Consider the following 21,763-nt stretch of genomic DNA (forward strand, 5'->3'; position numbering starts at 1 on the left):
AATATTTTGATCAAGACCTCACAGTGCATCTGTATAGCAGCCTGACACTCACCATTATTATTATTATTATTATTATTATTATTATTATTATTATTATTATTATTATTATTATTATTATTATTATTATTATTATTGCTGTTGTTGTTGTTGTTATTACAGTTTTGCTGAGGTTTTTGACAATGACAATCTCATGAAATAGTGTAGGTCTATTTTAATAAAATTGTGGTCGATAGTTGTCAACAATCTCTTGCTGACAAATCGTTATTGCGTGTCACGCTTCTTCATCCTGTCATGTGATTTCCTGTCAACTGTAGGTTTGAGGACGATCTGACGTCTGCTCCACCCAATACAGAGTGATTTTTTTTTTTTTCAACCAGACTTTGAAGACCAAATAAAGTTAGATCAGTCGCAGAGGAACTTTAGATATGACCCTACGGCGCACCCTGGCCAAAACAGAATATTTCGATTGACGCTGCGGAATTAACTTTTGTCAATGCAAGGTGGCTGCCGTAAAGAAAATGTTGTCTCTGTAAATAATTTTACGGGACGGACATTGTGTGTTTGTACACTCTTTTTATTGGTGCGGGCATTCATCGAGATAAAATGGCGACTAATGTCAATTTAACAAGACCTTTATCAGGTAAAACAACATTATTTTCCAAATGCATCTGCACATCTGTATTTTGTGTGTGGGAGAATTCACCCTGACAAATATGAGAATATTTAAACTGCCAAAGTACAATTACCACTCTCTCATTTTATTCTTGGTAATATAAATATGTTTTTTGTTTTTTTGTTTTTTTTTTACTTATTTTGGTTGTCCAAACGAACAATCGTTCCACCCTGTCTTTAGACTCCTGCGAGTATTATCAGACAGAGATATTTGACCAGCTGCCTAGCATCCAGGATTTGCGGCCTGAGCAGAGCAGACACGATGCTTCAGAGGTTGATGACAGGCTCGGACACATTTCCAGAGGACATAGAAACAAGATTGGTACACAGCCACTCAGGACTCTTACCTTGTGTATTCAAGGAAAAAGACATGCAAGGTGAGCTTATTTTTATTCATTTACTCTGCACTGTAAATTTACATGATTGGTTATAATTTGTTGAAGTCCCTGCTCAAATAAGGCTTGTACATATTTTTACAAGGCTGCAATGTTGACAAGAGTACATCTTTTTGGGGGGTTTGTCCTGGACAGAGGGTTAATGCAATCTGGCAGCATTGGTTTCTGGGAGTCTTGGAGGCGCAGTCAGGGTCCCAACACAAAGAGGTCGTGGTCTAAATTGAGAGGATCTATTTTGAGACTGTTACCATGGCAGCACACGCTACATATCATTGAAGGTATGCAATATATTGGTCAGATACGTAGTGAGTGATTTTAGGTACCAGGGGCTTCAGAAAATATTTATGCTTTATTAAAAAAAAAAGCAACACATTATCCAAACACATTTTGTTTTTTGCTGGTTGTATTAAAGCAAGCTTATAATAGCTTGGGGAAACTATTTGCTGAGGCACCATGTGCCAGCCATATTTGCTTACAGGTGATTGAGTCTTGATGCATGACAACAGGATAATGGGCCTTGGGCTCCACTTTCCCATTCGATGCGTGTATCTTAATTTTTTAGCATCAATAAATGAAGTAAGTAAGCTTCGTCAATCCAGAAAAATTGCAGTACTGACACAGATTCAACAGTCAAGTCAAGTTTATTTGTATAGCCCTGAATCACCACAGTCCCAAAGGAAGGACAGCATCTGACCAAGAACATCTAACATGTTCAATTGTAGACTGGCAGCCAAAGAGACTGTCCACCCCCTCGTGTCACATTTCCACCTCCCCTGCTGGGCAAATATGGCTGCTCGCAATTAGCATACAGAGACATTGTTTAAAACATAAATAAAAACAGAATACAATGATTTGAAAATCATGTTCAACCTATATTTAATTGAATACACTACAAAGACAATATTGTTAATGTTCAAATAGGTCAACTTTATTATTATCAACGAAATGTTAGTGAAAAATGAAATACAAAATTATACATGTATACACACAAACAATATAGTGTATATATAAAGAATTTCTATTTATTTTTTCTAATATCATTTTTAAATGTATTTTTATTTTCACTTTTATTTATTTACTTTCTTTTTTTTGCATTTTTGGTCCTCCATAGATAATGATATATGACAAATAATGTTGTACATTAACTTTCACATTGGTTGATCTGTTTCAGGCAGGTTTGGTGTGGGCGTAAATGCCTATTTTGTATTCCTCAGATATCTGGTATTCCTGAATGTTATCCACTGTGCTGTCATATGGTCATTTATTCTGGGGCCTACAACATTTTATGGTAGAGACAACAAAAGCGGTGAGTCAGCCAAAAGAGTTAATGCAACAAGAAATTAAATCAACCACAACTGACTTTGATTTGTAAATCAGCATTTTGTTTTGTGTGAATTCACAGAGCCAATGAGATTTGGAGACAATGACTCACTCCTTGATTTCTTTTTGGGATCGGTAATGTTTCATGTGTTTGTGAGCATCATGAACTTTTGTTTGTTTGTTTTTTGCTGTAACCTTTTCCATCTCATTTACTCAGGGTTACCTGGATCGTTCTCCAGTCTTCTATGGTTTCTATACACCTGGTTCACTCGATTATTCTTGCTTGAATACTCCACTATTGTACCTCAGTGGAATCCTTGCGATCCTCCTCCTCAGTGTCATCCTGGAGGTTCGGAGGTCAGTGATGTTGGAATAATTGTACATATAGTGATTATGCGTTCAAGGTTCAATGGAACTACGTGCAATGAAGAAATGCTTTTCTGTGAGAAGGTTGCTGCGACAGGTTTGGCCAAGCTTAAACCGCAGACAGATGTCACTTCACTTGTGTTGAAAATATCTCGCAGAATGTCTTGCTCCATGAAATGTTGTGCCATACATGTACTAATCTTCCACCCACACATGCATACACATAGTTGAACAAATACATTGGGTTCCGTCTGTGCTTCTTTCCCCCAGCTGCAACCTGACAAGTGATCCAACAAACAATCCCAGTCAGTCAGACTTTTTTTTTTGGATATGCTGGTTTGTAATAAGTATCAATAAGTTTTCTTTTTGGTGTTAACCACTGTTTATTTGTCATTGGTAAATAGAACAACTGTTGGATACAAGCACACATGGATGCTGAGAAAGCGTTCCAGGATGAATTTTAGTTATAAGATCTTTTGCGGCTGGGATTTCACCATCCGGGATGCTGATGCAGCCACACACAAATGCAGTTATCTGAGAAATGATGTCAAGGTAAATGGACTCATAACTAGAACCATCTGTTCTAGTAAACATTTGAATTGAATAGCTCCATTTCAACCATCACCTCATTGAAATTGTGACATCGTTATTTAACACTTTCAGATCTCAATGTACAGTATAAGCAAAAATGCCCACCCAGGATCAGACATCTTCTGGATGTTGGATTTTTGGCAAAATCTGATCCTCCCATCTTAGACTTGATTTAGTCCAGAAACATTTGTTGCAAATGGCGTTGTGTTTATCCTGTCTAATATGCAAATTTCATTCAAAAATCGTAATTAGATTTGTTTAACCTGTTCAATGTGGTCCAAATTTCATTAACAAATATTCATTCATAAATGGGTTATCCATCCAGTCAGTCAGTCCAGTCCAGTCAGTCAAAAATGTCATGAACAATCACGTGCTGATAGTATTTCATTTGATAAATAATGGTCTGGTTGGTTCTAAAGTCATGGTTGGAAAACTGATGACCCCCTCCAAAAGAAATAAAAAGGTAATGTAACATAAATGTGTTCAATGGGGCACACGTTCCAATACCGGGAACACAAAGACATGCTGAGATGAAATTTGAGGTTTAAATATGTCCATGGTACTCGCACATGCTCCTTATCTTCTCAGCTATATTTGGAAGAACAGCGTTTCTCCCAGTATGAGGCAAGGAGGACCATGTGGCAGTGGTTACGTCTCTACCTTGTCCGGATCAGCCTCAACTTGCTTGTTCTGTCTCTGCTGGGTGGAGCCTTCTACCTTATATACATTGCGACTGAAACATCACAATATACTGGAAAAGCAGTAAGCGTTCATATTGTATATTGAATTTCACTTGTTGGTGAATTGCATTCTCTTTATGATGCCACCTGACCTTGTTCATGTGTTCTGCAGAACGGTCATTACTGGTTGGTCAGTCTCCTCTTCCAGTACCTCCCGCCGATCACCATCACCTTTGTTAACCTTATCCTCCCTCACGTATTCCGAAAGATTTCGATTTTTGAGAACTATTCTTTCACTGTGCAGGTTAACATCACGTTGGTGAGGTAAGAAGTACAACGCAAACAGTCCAAGTAACGCTTTTTGTGCAAATACACGCCGTTGAACTATCATTGTCTTTCTTCAGGAGCATCTTTTTGAAGCTTGCATCCCTGGGGATCTACTTATTTTTTGTCTTTACAACAACACAAGAGCAAGTAAGATGTGATGTTGATGCTTTTGTGCAGTCAGGTATTAGTAAAAAAACACATGATGCGACCTTTTAGCATGACATAGAACATAAACCAGACTAGCGTGTGGCTGTCAACACAGCTGTACATTTTTGCAAAATACTGAACATGCTATTCATTACCCTGAAGCAAATCATCTTGTCATCCCAACTTTGGTGAATAATCCAAATGTGTTGTCAACTTTGGGGTATTTCTTTTTAAAGAGTCAATTTCTACTTTTCAATGAATGGTTTCATCAATACATCGAAGCAAGTTTTGTTGTGACAGTGTTCGATGTTTTGTTTTCATTAGAGAGCCCCTCCCACCAGCGGAGAAAACAGCAAGTCAAATTAAATAAATAAATAGATAAAGGTAAAAGCTTTGAATTGCCTTTTTGAGTAATCACATACTCTAATGATGTAACGTAAGTAGCGGAGGCTATAATGTTTTGATCCGTCCTCAATTCTCGTGCCGTTTACCTACTATTGATGACACAAATTCCCACTTTCTGATTGTTTACTTGGGATGAAATGTTAATCAAGTATGAGATGTGAGAAGAAAATGAAACCCAAAGAGAAAAGACTGTCATGATTGTCATTGCAAAGCCAGTCTCCCGAATGCAAGCAGCGCATACTTGCATGACTTTTAAGTCCTGCTATGTTGATGGCTTACTTATTACGTTGAGAAAAAAAATCAAATGGTATTGAACCATCAAAATGTGTGCAAATTTAAATGTTTGATTTGGCCAAATGCATTTGGGATATAATATCCATGATCAAACTTTCTTGTCAGACTCAGGCCTCATCAAATGGCAATTCATCTTTTAATTGAAACAAAAATCCCAAATCACATTTCCCATTTCAAAATTTGACAGTAAAACACACAGTTCTGATAAGATGAGATGTCAAATTTTCCCAGATTTTAAAGTGTTCACATCTCAGATGAAACCCTTACCTGCTATTGGAATTTACTTTCCAGTGGTCATTCAACACCTGAAAACTTCTGATCAATGTCTTTTTAATAAGGTACTGATTGCTTTGGACATTTAAAATATGAATGGGCAAAAACTTTAATGGCATTTCCCTAAAAACTAGAAATTTCAACTGAAACGCTCAAATTGCTGTAACTTCGCCGGTCTTTGAGCTTCTGTCATGCATTATATATAATTTTCAAAGAAATTATGTGTAGGATTAAAATCTATCGCCATCTCAATTTTTGGTTTTGGAGACATAAGCTTGATTTTTGTGAAAACACCATATTTATTTATTTATTTATCTATTTATTTATCTATTTATTTGTGTGTGGTGCGTGTGTTTATATTTGACATGGTGTACATCTTTTTCCCCCATATAGTTTGTTCCTTTAAAACCAGTTTAGACCTTGCTCTTTCCCTCTCATAGTGCATGGAGAATCAATTTGGCAGAGAGATGTACAAGCTCTGTATCTTTAACTTCCTTGCCACTTTCTGCAGTGCCTTCTTCATCAGCTACCCCAGAAAGTGGGTTTATCTTTTTGTTTTTGGTCATCATTGCATTCTGAGTTTGTATTAAGCAATTTGGCTAATCCTGGCATTGACTATCAACCATCAGGCTGGTGCGTGAGAAGTTCCGCTCATCATTACCGGCCCGCTTGTCAGGGAAGCAACATTTCTTGGTCCCCTTCAATGTATTGGATCTGGTCTACAGTCAAACTGTATCTTGGGTGGGCGTCTACTTCTGCCCTCTGCTGCCTATGATCGGAACTGTCATACTGGTGGTGACGTTCTACATAAAAAAGGTTGGCTAAAATGACTTCCAGAAAATTTGAAATAATTAATAATGATTGTAATACAATTCAATACGTTTGAGTTGATTGCGCTCATCTTTGTTATTAGTTCACAGTTTTGCGGTGCTGTGTGGCAGAACAGCGGATGTTTCGAGCCTCCAACTCCTCTGTTTTATTTCACTTCATGTTGTTGCTTGGCCTTGTCATGGCTGTCGTCACTTTGGGCTTCACCCTCCGCCAACAACAAACGCTACTGGACAAAAACATGTACTGATTTTGTTCACTTGAATTCAAAATACCCTTTGATGCTCATTCTTCCATTTGGATTTTACTTCACCGTACTGATCGTTTTCAATATGTGTTGTTTCTCTGTGCGGCAGGTTCTTTCAACATTCCCCCTGTGGCCCATTTGGAAATGGACAAAGTGTGGTTAAGGTGGCTGGAATTTGTGTGGAAAGTCTTCCAAGCTTTGCACAAACCATTGTTCGCTACGTGACCTCTGAGGCCTTTGCACTGCCGCTCATACTTGCTGAGATGTAAGCCACTCACTTCTTCAATAAGTTGAGCAATGATTATTGCAGAAATTTCTTTTTTAACTTCCAGGTCTTTGAAACTCATTTTTGCAAAGTAAATCCGCCAACCTGCAAGTGCTGAACCATACTTATGACCGAAGTCTGTAGACTGGAATGTAAAATGAAAGAATTGTGTCTAGGTATTTTATCTGATCTTCTGGCACCACCTGAAAGTGAAATTTAACATTATTTTTTTCCTCAGTATTTTCATAACTTTCTATGTGTCACGAGGACGAGCCAATCAAAAGACTATTGAGAGACTTAAAGATATGCTGGTTATGGTAAGTCATGTCAATTGATGAGATGGTTCAGTATTGTGCAAATGTAAATATTGTTTTAGAAACGCTGCAATGATGCTGCTGTATATGAATATTTGAATGCAGTCAGTGAACGTACTTTTTCACTTAGTTTGCTGTCTCATTTGACTTCTATTATGAACTTATGTTTTGAGTCTCTGTTATTTGCATTTTGTTGGTTAGAAATCAGGAGAAAATGGATGGCTGGCTGGTTGAAAATCACACTTGTTTGAAATTTACGGTGTTCCTTTGCTAAAGAAGTAGGGACTCAGTTTCTGCAAGGTGGTGGTAAAGAATTATTTTTGTATTAGGCAGGGCAATAGCATGACTAAGTGAAGCTCCTCATCTCACTTTAACATAGTTCCCCGGCACCGAAATGCCTTGCAAAAAAGACATGGCTTGGCCCTTGGCATAAAAACAGGGAAAAGGTAAGTTTTTTTTGACAAATAACAGAGATTGGTTTCATAAAAAATATATATAAGTAGATTCATTTGTGAATAGCGAACCACAAATACAGTATACAGCCATACGTATTGTAGTGTATTAAAGTCATGGTCAAATGCCTTACCAAATTCCAAAATGTACATTGTAAAGTTAGAATTAGAATAGATTAGAAATTAGAATAAAATTAGAATAAAATTTTTTGAAAAAATAATGGTAATCCACAGGAAGCTGTGTAAATGGAATTGAAATATTTAAATATCAATCTTTGCTGCTAGTTACTACATCAAAGAAGCCATTAGTGAGACCTTTGCACAATACTGTCTATTTCTAGGAGCAACTTCAACTGGCTTTACTTAAAAAAATAAAAAAAATAAAAAATCTTTTTTTTTTTCCACAGAGCAATTCGGATAAGCGTTTCCTGGTGAAAAAGCATGCAACCATGCTTCGACAGAAGAGCACGTCATCTCTACATGCTAGGAGAATGTCCTCACAATGAACATGAAATGGACTTGTGGCCTTCCTTCCACTGAAACGTTTCACTGACCCTCACAAATTTTCAGTATTATGTAATATTATACATGTTCATAATCGATGCAATGTAAAAACAAAATAAAACATTAGTTTAACACCATTTTTGAAATGATTGTTGTTTTTCTATTGTTACTTCTAATGTAGGCTTAGAGGTGCTTGGTTAAATAGAAACATTTCCATTTGGTTTTGCTTTGGTAAGCTTCATTAACATCCAAAAGGCTGATCATTGAGCCATCGGTGAAGCCAAAGATGACGTCTAACTTGTTATCTATTTCTAACATGTGTGTAACAGCGGTAGAATTCAGGCATGCACACAAAAACACAGAGAAAAAAACGTGGTGTTAAATTGGGAGCAGTGTTATGAAGAATCTACACGCACTTTTTTTCTTGCCGCTTCTGGGTGAGTGAAAATGAGAATCTAATTTAAAAAGAAAAGGAAATAGGCAGAAAATGTATGCAAATTGCAAAAAAAAAAAAAAAAGATACTAAATATAGCTACATGCGCTTCCAATGTAATTCAAATTTCTAGTTTCAACCTTTTTAAATTAAAATAAATAAATAAATAAATACATTCCCAATAGGAAACCAAGTGAAATATAAACTCATTCATAGCCAGCCCAGCAAAAAATGAATCTTGGATGTTTAAAGTCATCAAAGGCAGAGAATAAGTTGCATGTTCGTCCACAAAATGGCATATTGTCCGTTGATTTTTTGCAGCAAGTAATTCATTTGAATTCTTCAATGTCTGCCAAGATTGATTAACACGTTCACTGCCACCCCAGTAAACATTAATCTTTTTTCTGTATGTCTACAGCCATCAATAGCAGAGAAGGAGTTCATTATCATTTTAACAGCTCTGTCATCAATTGTATTTGTAGATTCATGGATGGTTTGACTATCCAAGAATTGCCTCCCAGAGTTGCCGTCTGAACATAATACTGTCATTTACCAGCATATTGTCAATGTATTTGATAATGCTGCAAAGGTCAAGGATTGAGGTTATAGGAGGATGATGATGTCATCTTCAGTTTTTGCAGCTATAGTTTCAATGGTGAGGCAAGTAGTGTGAAATGTCCAGTGTTTTCATTCCTTTTGCATATCATTGCTTCTGATAAGCAGAAACTGTCATTTGCATATTATGTAATGCACTTTTTTTCTTTTATGTGGGAAGAATCTCTATGTAACCCATTTAACACTGACTTTGTGACTTTGCCACTGCAAATACAGTTTCTTTCAAGGGTCAAGGACTAATATGGTATGTTATTTTGTTTTTCAGCTTGGGGACATATTACAAGTAAGTGTTGATCAACATGTTGAGCTACTTAATGTACAGAATACTGTATTTGATTTTACAGTACATTTGCACCAGACTGACTTTTCTACAGATCGATTGGACGCTTGGCCTATATATAGCCGTACTAATACTGTAAAGCATATTATCCCTATAACCAAAATGTCTATATTATTATATGAACTTAAGGGCGTGGCAAAAAAATTGATTCACATAAGAATCAGAATTGTCATTTGCTACAGTTGAACCGTGTGGGTGTGTGTGCCACTTTATTCCAACGGATTCTGAAGATGGAAAGCTTTGTGTCGATACCAAATACATTACGGTGTCTGGACAGTGTGTGGGGGCGTGGGAAGCCGTGTGTCCCAGTAACGTCGAGTGACTCAAATAATTCACACATTGTTTTTCACGTTACCTTAACTCGTGAGGTGTTGGCGCTTGCTGGCAGGTCTTCATGCGTCGCCTAACTCCTACGTTTCATGCTTTGCTCGTACTCTCAACTTAGCTGCTCACTTGAAAAAGTCTTATTTTCATATCTGTCATAAATGTACTGAGAAATACAAATCTTTTTCATTATTATACAGAACAGTTTTATTTTGTTTAATCTTACTCTATGCTATAAAATCTATAAAATCCATAGCAGAAAACCACATAACACAAATAAATAATAAATCACATGCTTAGTTTGAAAACAATATATTCTTTTTTTAAATTATCATTCATCTGAGTTCTAATGATACATTTGAAGTGATGTGTGGCTGCTGTGATTTTGTTCCTGGCTCTGTCCTGAGGTTATTGTTTCTCCAAGGAAACAAGACATAACATACGTATGACATTTTATTAACAGGATGATGACAGAATAATGATTTATTACTTTGAAAATCAATTATTAAATGCTTCCATTGAACCCTCTACAATATTCTCACGTATCAAAGGCATGCAAACAGTATGGCCCCTGGATGGGCAATACCGCTTTTGACCACATAAGAGTTGAGACCAACAGTGCCTCTGCTGGCAGAAGACAAGTAGTGCACTTATCTCATTTGTTTCCAAACTTTAATTAACAATCAATTAATCAATACATTAATTATCATGCCCATCCCCACTTTTACCAAATTTTCATGTCTGCAACTAGTTGTAGTTCTTGTCATGGATTTTCTCAGGTGGATCAATGGCATCTCACCCAGTGCTAAAAGGTCCTGACATGGCATACCTTGGTTGGCAAGTGGTTCTCCGATGCATCGCTCCCGACTCCTCTCCGCCAGTCACATACGAATTGAGAAGGGACGGTCACGTGATTGACGCGAGAAGACATCTGAAGAATGATCAGCCTGTGTCATTCTTGCTGAAGATGTCTGCGAGGTCAGGAGGGTTGTACAGTTGTGAGGCCAAGACGGAAGGAAGTACGGGAACGAGCAACAGCATCAGACTGAGCGTCGTTAGTGAGTATCAAGCTAAAAGATGCTCACATAAGATGATGTCCGCGCTAATCCTTTTCACCCAACACCTCACTCACAGTACCAGCATCAAACACCAGAGTGAACTCTGACCCCTTTCCCCCAGTCCTGTATGAGGGGTCCAGAATGGTTTTGAGCTGCGATCCTGCAAAGGGCTCCCACCTCTCCTACAACTGGTTCTTCAACAGGATGCAGGTTTCTTCTGCTACCTCTCCTCAGCTACAATTCACTGGGAATAAGCTTGTGATAGAAAGGGCGACTCCAGAGCATGCTGGATACTATTCGTGTATGGCATGGTCCAGGGTGCATGATGTCCAAAGGACTTCTAGCAGTCCAGAATTCAAGGTGGCAGTCAAAGGTATTGATTACTCATGAAATTACAGTTAGATGTAGTAGTAGGTCCAAACGACTATCACGATTTTGCTCAAACATGAGCGCAAAACCGACATAATGTTGTGGGCAGCGCTGGTTAGAAGAAAATATAAGTTTAATAAGTTTAATACCCATGTTTTTCCTTGATATATTTCAGCTCTATCAGGTGAAATCCATAAATCCAACATTGTTTAAATATTTGGAGTTAATAATGTTTAATGCGTGGATGGACCTTTTTTCCGTCTGAGTTTGAGGTGGTTTACTGCATTTGAATGCACCACCTTGTTAGCACTAACGGCACCACCGGAAATTTGTACTGTATTTTACATCGACATTGTAATTGACAAGCATTTCTTATTGCCACTTTTTATTGATTGTATATGATTTTTTTAATGGCGTTGTAGAGATGTAGTGTAACGGCAATAAAAAATGGAGACGCGAGGAGTAATGCAGTAAAGCACCGCTGCAAAGGCAAACTTTAAAATAAAAGCGTACTATGATCATTGCATTGCCATATATCATTTGGTGTGTTTATTTTGAAGTTAGCCTTTGCATCATGTCATTTCTCTTTGTTGTCTCACTCAACTTGTCATCCCTCTTCCTCTCCTTTTCTTCTCTCCTTCTTTACACTTTAGCCCATCTATGGAAACCGGAAATCTCTCTTTCTATCTTTAAAGCGGGAGCGAGTTACCGTGGTAATGTGACCTGCTGGTCATCCAGAGGAACTCCTCCGGTCAACTTCTCTCTTTCAGTGGACGATAAGACGGTGGCCTCCGTTATAGCTCCTGACTCTGTCAGTGCCTGGTTCGATGTAGCTGTGTTCCCCGGACTAGATATGGGCGTGGCTCGTTGTTGGGTGAAAAACGAGGTGCAGGAGTTGATGAGTGACCCTCTGACACTGGAAGTGGGTATGAGCTACTCGTGTATAGGAGGCACCCTTATTGCTTATTGTGTTTTTTAATGAACAATTATATCATGATTTCATTTTTGTCCAGTTCCAGTTGGAGGTGATATAAACGTTGAAGTTGAATATCTCTATACATCGGATTCCAAACCGGCTGCGGCCAGAATGACGTGCCGTGTCAGTCGAGGGACTTTTCCTTTAGTCTCTTGGCTTTTGAATGACTCCACACTTCCTTCTGAGACGCAAGGAGATTCCCAGGTGCAGCGGTTCCGGCCTCAGTATGCTTTGATGGACTTGAGGCGAACTCTTATTCTAGCCAAGCTGAACCACGAAGATTCAGGCTATTATCGATGTCGGGCCAGGGACCAATATGACGAGTCCGGTGCCTGGCTAGAGAGTGGAACTGTCCTCATACAATTCAAAGGTGAAAGGTTGAAAACTACAATACATACTGAATGCAGATTGAAATCTACACTTTGTTGGAATATGGAATTGTTAGTGTTTTAAAATAAAATAAATAAACACTACGCATGTAAATATTTGGCCAAAACAGAATGCCAAAAATGAGTCATTCTTGGCAAAAACAGGAAGACACACACATTACACATTTTTTTTGCACATCACCTTGCAGCAAATGCTTTACAGTAGTTCACTACCAAGCGACGCCTCTCTCCTCCTGTGTGCTTATGTGAGGCTTGCTGTATTTCAGTTTGGTTTGTCTTTCCTCTGAAATTGTAATTTTTTTTTTTTTTCCCCATTTTGGGTCAAACATTTGGTGCACTCCTAAAGGGATAGAACTGAATCCTATAGGGATAGAACTGAAAATTGGATTATAACTTCTAATCACATTTTCAGGTCTCAGCAAATATCAAATGATAGAGCATAAGATTTGAAGGTAAACTGAATTTAGTCTGGTCACCAAGTACACTTAGAATCCACTGAATGATGCACAAAGACAGCAAATCACTACTTTATATGCCGCAAACTGTGGATTAAAATATACCAAATTTTGCCCGAAATATAAACTGTAAAGTACATTTGATATCTCTTTATGTATTCATGTATGCATTCTTTTTTATATTATTATTATTTATTTTTTTTTATGCCTTTCATTTTGTAAACAGAGTGGATGCTTGACAACACACCCCAGCAAACAGCGTCTCTTGAAACCACACAAAGTAAAACCTTCTCTTTCTTGCTGTTTTTAACGTTTGTTTTTTTTTCCCCTGTATATATAAATCTGATAACTGTTTTTTTTTTCTATGACACAAGTGACCACAGAGATCATTGCCATAATATTCTGCTGCTTTCTTCTACTCACTTTGGCAGCCAGCAGCTACTATGTGTACATGATGATTGACAACAGAGAAGGTGAGTGTATGTTGTACTGTATGTGTGTGTGTCTGCATGTGTTTGTATAAGTGAGGGCAAATTTCCATGGCTGTGCAAATAAATATCAAATTTTCCACCAATCTTACTCAGGTCTTCGCCCGGGGTCAACCACAAAGTAAGTAGCCTAATTATATTTTGCTACGTGTGTTATTATGGTCCGAAAATGCTTTTAAGTCAGGATTTTTCCTTCCAGTGCCACTTCTGATGTACCCCCTTTATCCATGCCTCTTTTCCATTTGGAGGACAAACAGGCTGATACATGCTCAACAGGCTACAATGTAAACACGCAAGTAACACAAGTAAGTAAAACTATACAGAACCTTTTAGTTCAATAGTAGTTAGCTGTGTTAACTAACATATTTCCTGTGCCTCCAGGATTTAAAAGATGCTGCTCTATGCTTTGTTTTGAAGCATCTAGATTATGACGTTTGTCTTTCTCTGTTCTAGATCAAGATTATGGAGCTTCCTGTATGAGAGTGCTCCTTTCATCAGACCCTTGAAGCATATTTTCTCAATTTCATTGAATTCCCTCTCATAATAAGAGTGATTTTGTTCGTTCATGTTGATATTATTGTAACCGATAGTTTTTTCTGTTCACACAAATTGCTTATGAGGACATTGAAGCAATACATTATGGATACATGTAAAATTTTACTGTACACTGAGAATCTGTGAGAAATAAATTGTGAATTCAAAAATGAAGCGTTTTTTCTTCTTAATTCAGCAAACATTAATGATTGATTCACTGATATGTACAATATGGTGTAGGAATATGAAATAACAGCATCACATTGTGAGAGGATTGGCTCATGTTGTCAGAGGTGGTGGCTATGGGAGGGAGATGTACTATGCTATCAGTTACTTGCACATTTCCATGAATTGCGCGTGTGTGTTTTCTTTGAAAACTCTCAAAACTAATGCCACACACGATCTCATTTCAACAAAACATATTCAACGCTTTCTTCAATATATTCTTGAAGAATGTTTCCATACCTTCTTGTGGGCATGTTTCTGGGTGAGTAGTAAAATTTAAAAGCACACATTGAACTTGACTTTTTTTTTCTTATTGTTCTTATCCTTCTTAGGGTCAATTTATTGCGGGAAGGAATTCAGTAAGTGAATTCTTCATCAGAAATTGAATGGGCTTTTGTGTACATTGTGAAGGTTCTAATCCTATTTTTGATTAGGTATGACATTGGGACGTCCAGAATTGTTTGGCCCTTCAGTGGCTTTGTTGAACCAGGTTGCCGTATTTAATTGTCATCTGCCGAACTACCCAGAGAATGAAACGATCCTCCTGGAGTTTGTCAAGTGAGTATAAAACCATACTAAAATGTTTTTCCTCAGATGTGTAAATCCCTCAACTGCTTTCCAAGGGAGGGAAACCATAAGAAGGTGCTGGGGTTCTACAGTTCCGTGGACGGCCAAGTTGCATCTTTCCCCATTATAATCACAACTTTTTATGAGGGCAACTTGGAGTGCGTGGCCAGAGTGCAGAACAATTCTCACGTGGAGCCCTCTGTCAGCTATACACACAACCTCAAGGTCGTCGGTGAGTACAAAGGAAATACATTACACGTTAAATACATGGGCAGCTATCATTGGCACTTTAGTATTACATAGAGGACCCATGCTAATCATGGGGATAGGGACAGTGCCCACTGTCTTTGTATTCATGCTAATTTTATCCTAGCCATGTTGTGGGTGGTTTAATGCAACTTTGTTACAGAGCCAGTTGCAGGTGCAAAGATCATCATTCAATCAGGTGCAGAAGAGTTTTTTGAGGGGAGGCCACTGGAGCTAAGGTGTACTCTTACAGCTGGAAATTACATCAACTATAAGTGGCTAGTAAATGGTGTGCCTCTCATAGAGTCGCCACTCCACAATGTTGCTAAAGACCAGCTTTTCATCTACAGGTCAGCTGTTTCCTAAATGATAGACATTTTTGCCTGAGATGAACATGTAACAAATTGAGTTACGATATGATGATGTTTGTCATCCTCAGAACGACTTCTGCAGACAGTGGCTTTTATATGTGTGTTGCTTCAAACCACTACAACCAAACAAGAATCTTTACATCCAACAGCTCAGAAGTGGGAATCACAGTCAAAGGTTTTGATGATTGAAATTTAATGTATGATTTTTAGAGGAGTGAACAATTCTGTTTTTATTTGATATATTTTTTTAACCATTATATTGGGCGGCTCGGTGGTGCAGCGAATAGCACGTCCGCCTCACAGTTCAAGGTACCCGGCTCAAATCCACCTCGCTCTGGCCTTCCAGTGTGGAGCTTGCATGTTCTCCCCGAGCCCGCGTGGGTTCTCTCCCGGCACTCCGGCTTCCTGCCACACTCCAAAAAACACTCCCTCGTCTACTGCCCTGAGCCAGCTGAGATAGTTCCCAGCAAGGTGCCGGATATATAAGATGGATGGATAAACATTGTATGACGGTTAACAATTTTTCAAAAAGAAATTCAACTTACACTATGGTGTATATTTGTGGTACACGCTATACAGAGAACCGGACTCCAAGGCTAAGGGGGGAAAGGTTGAACAGGTTGGGTAAGCCGACTTTAAAATAGGTCAACTGATAATGTCTTCCTCATAGATACACCGGAACCACATTTGTGCTACCATTTTCCAGATGGACTTTTTTTTTTTTTTTTTTGCAGTGTTACAATGGCACCCACAGAGCTAGAGCCCCCGCCCTGCACAATAACAGGATTTCACAAGTTTTGGATCATTTCCAATTAGAAAAACTGAAGTAATATTCAATAATTGCAAAGTAGATCTGGCGTAGCACAACAATACATCTTATCATACGGCTGCATTTGTTGTCTTGGTGCAACACTAAGTGGCTGAATGACTAGAGTTGTTTCTGTGCTTAAAACATATATTGATTTAGTAATTGGCTTTTATTAAAAACAGTAGTAATACATGGATCATCTAAAGCACTAGGACTGTATTATTTAAATATATACTGTAACCTTGATTGCAAACAATCTATAGATGCTTAGTTCTAATTAGAGAGGTCAGTCAAGCATATGACGTGCCCAGTTTTGTAGAGCAATGTGTCTTTGCCCTGCAATGTAGTTTATATTCAATTCAATCATCCATCCATCCATCCATCCATCCATCCATCCCGCTCTCCCTCTAGCAGTTTCTGGGCCCCATTGTGCAGCACCGGCAAAGTTTACACCTGATTGGGACTTCTTTACTTGGATGATTTCATGCTTGATGAATAGGCAGATACTCTAGGCCAGGGGTGTCAAAATTGTTTTAGCTTGTGGGCCGCATACAGGAAAATCTAATCTCAAGTGGGTTAGACCAATAAAATCATGGTACTGTATATATTTGTAGAACTTTAAAACAACAACTTCAGACATATTATTCTTTTTTAATCCTGTCCAAAATAGTGCAAGCAGAGCACCACTATTAGTCATAAAACATTAACATTACTATTAATAAATAATAAAAAAAGTGTTTCATTTACTGAAAACATTCCACTTATTTTTATTGTTTACTTTACAAAATCATCTCACACGTTTGCGGGCCGTATGTTCGACACCTTTGCTTTAGTCATTGTAAAATGGACCACTGTATTTTCCTTGGGACATTGTCTGACTTTTTTTCTGTGAATGATGCTTAACAAACCCTTTTTCAACATCTTACCTCAGATGTGGTTTCCAACCCTGCCATTTCCTTCAAAGTTCTGAAAGAGAATGCCAACAACTACTTTGCTGTGGTTACCTGCCAGTCAACAAGAGGGACACCACCCTTCACCTTTTCCCTCTACAATAGAACAGAATTGGCTTTCAATAGGACAGTTGATGAAAGAAAAGTTAACTTCAAGCTTCCATTGGTTTTAGACAGACACTTAGGCTGGCTCCAGTGCGAAGCCCATAATGGCGATGAGGTTGCATACAGTTACTGGATGCCTTTACACGTTGGTGGGTTCGTTTTTCCAAAGGTGCTGCCAACACCTACCGAGTCACCACATTTGATCCCTATTTGTCTGTTCTCAACAGTAAGAGTCGGTGGGCCAGTGATGATGGATTACGACTTTGATATTGGACAAGACTATGCTGTAATTGGCCTAAGGTTCTCCTGCAAGGCAACAAAGGGCTCTCATCCATGGTACCAGTGGTTTCTCAACCAAACTCTTCTCCAAAGTCCAGGAAGCTTTTCTTCCTACGTAGTCAATGAGACACCAGACCAGTCCATCCTCCTGCTATCTGTGGGAAGGAGCAGTGCAGGGACATACCATTGTGAAGTGTCAGACATCTTTGACAACACCACTGCAATTAGCAGCAATAAGAAGTATATAGACACAAAAGGTAATCTGATTCCAATCGTCCTTCTACCTACTTTAAATTGATTTTTTTTTTCCCCTTTGGTCATTTTCTTCTCCCTAATTAGAGCTCAATCGTCTCCCAGTTTCTGTGGTGGCCGTTGTGTTTGGATGCTTCACTTTCTTGGTTCTGCTGGTCTCTGCTTGTTGTGTCACTGGAGTGTTGTTCAGTAAGCCCACAATCAGAGTTTTGGTTTTGTGTTTTAAGTGCTCTGTTTTCTCTTCTTCTGGAGTGGTGTAATGATGGTAACTCTTCTTTCAGGCAGAGGAAAGAATGAAGAATCCCCGTGAGTTCATTTTTAAAAATTGTTGTAGAATAACACACATTAAAAACCAGAGGAACTTTCAGAGCTCTATCTTAAAACCATTCCCAGATACGTGCAGATCTATGTATAACTAATCTGGCACACACTGATGTCTTCTCTAGAACATCTGAATCATACTTAACAATCGGGTCGGGGGGCATCGGCTACGTTTTTTTTTACAAAACATCGTGCAACATTTTAAAGGCAATTACAAAATAAGACATTGTAGGCAACCATCTACAAGTTCAAATGTTTTTTTTTCTATCTCAGTGTCAACCAAAAGAGGGAGCTATTTGCTGCGTATGAAGAGGAGCTGGTTTGTCAGATTTCTGCCTCTGTATCATTAGAAAAACTCCAACCCGTAAGAAGTTGATCACATAGAGATGCCCAGAATGTTAACTAATCTAAGATACCATTGCAGGAAATGTCAGAGTACCAAGAGGACGCTGATGTGGTGAGGTCAGCCATAAGCGATGAATTAGACTGGGTAAGATGAAATAGTTACAGGAATAAGTATCTGCACCCAGTAAAAGTACCATATTTTTTGTAATAATTGCGCCTAAAATGTGATATTTCGTCAGACAAAGCAATCGACTTAATGATCTGCCTAAACAAATGTGTTTTCTGTTTTCATGTTTTTAATTGCATACATAGTATAACATTTGTCAGTCCAGCATATGAGCAATATGTGAATAGCTAGGCTAGTGCCTTCTTCAAAATTTAAAAGTCAGGCAGGCTAATAAATGTAACAAGATTGCAGGGGTTGGTTGCCATGTTAAAAGAAAAAAAAAGTCAACCACCACGACGCTGGAAATGCTTCCAAAAATATTCTTCAAAAGCCTTGTTGTTCATTAGTCCACAGTAACTGAGATTAGCTATGAGAAAAGTTCAGTATGTTGCCCCTCGCCTTAGGTAGGAGTGGCCCTTCTGTAAACATGACTAAGAGCAAAGTGCAGAATGCCTGAAGAAGAATCCTTGTGTCGGCTAAAGATATAAGGAAATCTTTGGCTCGCTTGTAACTACTGTAGTATACTGACAACTCTTTGAGAAGTAAAACATGTAGAGACCACAGGCCACTGCTGTTTAAAAAAAACATAGATACAAGTACAGTATTTGGTTTGCAAAAGAGTGCCTGGATAATCAATGGACCTGGCCATTTTTTTGTTTAGAAGAAACCAGTTTAGTTGTTTCGAAGGAACACAATAATGCTTTGCACAGAGAAAAAAAAAAAAAACTAACAGAAAAATGCACTATACACCATCATGTTTATGAAAACTATTTATCTAATGTGTTAAACTCGATGAAAATCACATCACAATCAAATCCAGGTAAAGTGTTTCTACTTGTTTGTGCACATTTTCTACCAACTCTAAATGTCACAACAACGTGAGTGGCCTCTTGAGTGACTAAATATGTGTTGTTGTCAGGTATCAGAGACATCTGGAGATGATGCGATGTTTGTGGATGAACCAGATTCAGTTGCTGAGCCTTGAGAGTGACCAAACTCCTGCTGGTTCTTCTTTGTCATCATCTTCCTGTTCACCACCATCTAAAGCAGGCATGTCAGAACTCGGTCCTGGAGGGCCTCTGTACTGCACGTTTTTGACATTTGCGTTGTCCAATGCAGCTGATTCAAATGATCAAGATCATTATCAGGTTTCTGCTGAGCTTGAATCAGGTGTGTTGGAAGGACAGAAAGCTCGAAAACATGCAGGATAGGCGGCCTTCGTGAACGTTGTTTTGGACATGCCTGGTCTGAAGGATTTAGGACTGAATGTTGGTTCAGGCCATCCCTAAGGGAGCCCAACGATGTGTCTCACCCACTTTTGAGGGTCTTTGGGGTAAATCTAAGCACTCCCAATTTTTGATAGATCTTAAGTTATTCTTACCTGCGTAGCCTTATTGAGCAAATAAAGAAGTGTTAAAACTATAAAATATTTGGCAATATCCTCCCACAAAAAGTTACCCTTTTGTGCGATGAGGCACTATGCACTGTGCTGCATTTTGGGAAGGGTGGCCTTGATTTTATATGAAGTTTGTGCAACATGTCTATCTGCCTGTTGAAAGATTGGAACATATCTTACTTCATTTTTGTACGCCATGATCGAAATACATTTCTAGAAATAAATACATTTAATTTATTTTACAAATACATGTAAAAAACACTATGTATCTTTATTCTCTGTATGAATGCGGGTATGACTGTGAGAAAGTGACGGTTCGTAAAGCGCTTTGAGCACCAGGTGATGAAGATAAATGCGTTACAATATATTGTGCACCCTATTTATCCAGATTTATGGGTTTCTCTAGTTCCGTGTTTTAACTCAAAGCCCTTCTATCTCCACTCCCTCTTTGAAATGAGAAGATGCCAGTAATTCATTACAGCAACCCCTAAAACACCAACAAAAATGTCTTTGTCATATTTAAAATGAAAAACAAAAACAGCAAAACATTGGACTAAAACTTCCCGTAGTAATAATATTTAATGAAAAGCAAAACTTACCCATTCATGCATCATGTAGGTGAGTGGGCCACCAGTGGGAAGTATCAACCGAGCTGCAATAGTATCAGTTTTGAAGAGGATAAAAAAAAAAAGCTGCGAGAACTGCTTTATTGTCTGTCTACATGTGTTTGTGCACCATTTGTGTTCAATTATCTATAGCGTAAATGGCTATAACACTGCAACACTGATATTTTTTGATAGCACATGAAATAAAATGAATCAAGTTCTCTTCTCTCTTCGGTTAAATGCACAATCTTTGCTTTGTGTTGAATATTAATGTAATCTTCAACTGGGATTGGCAATAAACCACAAGATGCAAGCCTGTTTTGTTAAAATGTGTTCATATTGCTGCTTGTTTTTTTAGAATACGTTTGCTCGCACTATCTAGTAATTGTAGTTCAAAAGTTTGCTTCCTTTTCCAGGAGAATAGTGTGTTGATAAAGTCATTTGAAGGTACGTTATTGACAAAATGTAGGCCAAATGCTAAAAACATCCCATTCACCCCCTAGCGCCAAGGGGTATTGTCCAGATCATGGAACCGCCAAAAATTTGACGGCTATCCCCATTGCCATGACGCAAACATTTTCATGAGGCAGAAAACAACATTCAATATTAGCAGTATTTCCCACAATAATTGTGAACTCAATTTTCAGTGTTGGTGAGCTTCACCCTGTCCGCCTGTGATATGGCTGCTGTACACATTTGTCGAAACTACACGACATGAAAAAAATCATATTTTAGCATGTTTAGCCTGAATTACTTAAACATTCAAACAAAATGCCTTTGCAGTATGTTCATCTAATTTTATCAATACTTTCAATGTACTTTGCAGTTGCAGTACGTTGGAATGACACAGACCAATCAAAACTGTTTACTATACTACTTTACTGTAGATTAGAGCTCCTCTACAACAACAACAACAAAAAACATTTGGTATTATTCAAGTTTTTTTTCTTGTATGAGGAAGTAAGAAAGAGGGAAAGGCTTCAATGCATGGATTGTTTTTTCACACTTGAGGGATTTTTTTTTGCACATGCATGTTTCATTATTATGGAGTTTTACTGTATATTTT

At 38.2% G+C, this 21,763-nt stretch overlaps 3 protein-coding genes across 7 annotated transcripts; all 3 read left to right on the top strand.

The window, feature by feature from the left end:
• The first annotated feature begins 368 nt into the window (after positions 1-368).
• On the top strand, positions 369-8,217 carry tmc8 (transmembrane channel-like 8). Its single transcript, XM_088418571.1, has 16 exons — positions 369-640; positions 854-1,049; positions 1,203-1,345; positions 2,239-2,373; positions 2,470-2,522; positions 2,605-2,744; positions 3,158-3,305; positions 3,933-4,106; positions 4,197-4,348; positions 4,429-4,498; positions 5,911-6,008; positions 6,100-6,286; positions 6,384-6,541; positions 6,655-6,810; positions 7,049-7,127; positions 7,984-8,217. Exons 1-16 carry the CDS (start codon positions 604-606, stop codon positions 8,080-8,082), a joined length of 2,025 nt encoding a protein of 674 aa, XP_088274697.1. The 5' UTR covers positions 369-603; the 3' UTR covers positions 8,083-8,217.
• Positions 8,218-8,411: 194 nt separating this feature from the next.
• LOC148420902 (Fc receptor-like protein 5) lies at positions 8,412-14,225 on the top strand. Of its 3 annotated transcripts, none has more exons than XM_088418579.1 (11): positions 8,412-8,517; positions 9,394-9,411; positions 10,572-10,850; positions 10,927-11,223; positions 11,873-12,145; positions 12,233-12,565; positions 13,266-13,319; positions 13,414-13,512; positions 13,624-13,648; positions 13,727-13,832; positions 13,981-14,225. In XM_088418579.1, exons 1-11 carry the CDS (start codon positions 8,478-8,480, stop codon positions 14,005-14,007), a joined length of 1,551 nt encoding a protein of 516 aa, XP_088274705.1. In that variant the 5' UTR covers positions 8,412-8,477; the 3' UTR covers positions 14,008-14,225. The 3 variants fall into 3 exon arrangements, with proteins under 3 accessions (XP_088274705.1, XP_088274706.1, XP_088274707.1); XM_088418580.1 differs by having other exon boundaries at positions 8,465-8,517; positions 10,550-10,850; XM_088418581.1 differs by lacking the exon at positions 8,412-8,517 and having other exon boundaries at positions 10,544-10,850.
• A 207-nt stretch (positions 14,226-14,432) lies between these two features.
• On the top strand, positions 14,433-19,749 carry LOC148420903 (uncharacterized). 3 transcript variants are annotated; one of them, XM_088418866.1, is made up of 13 exons: positions 14,433-14,548; positions 14,619-14,645; positions 14,721-14,844; positions 14,910-15,085; positions 15,263-15,449; positions 15,539-15,645; positions 17,210-17,482; positions 17,561-17,869; positions 17,952-18,053; positions 18,146-18,170; positions 18,459-18,549; positions 18,610-18,675; positions 19,616-19,749. In XM_088418866.1, exons 1-13 carry the CDS (start codon positions 14,515-14,517, stop codon positions 19,679-19,681), a joined length of 1,587 nt encoding a protein of 528 aa, XP_088274992.1. In that variant the 5' UTR covers positions 14,433-14,514; the 3' UTR covers positions 19,682-19,749. The 3 variants fall into 3 exon arrangements, with proteins under 3 accessions (XP_088274992.1, XP_088274993.1, XP_088274994.1); XM_088418867.1 differs by having other exon boundaries at positions 18,459-18,504; XM_088418868.1 differs by lacking the exon at positions 17,210-17,482.
• Positions 19,750-21,763: the final 2,014 nt, after the last annotated feature.

This window comes from Hippichthys cyanospilos, chromosome 7 (assembly GCF_059441005.1).
Source record: "Hippichthys cyanospilos isolate Australia breed blue-spotted pipefish chromosome 7, RoL_Hcya_1.0, whole genome shotgun sequence".
Lineage (NCBI taxonomy): Eukaryota > Metazoa > Chordata > Actinopteri > Syngnathiformes > Syngnathidae > Hippichthys > Hippichthys cyanospilos.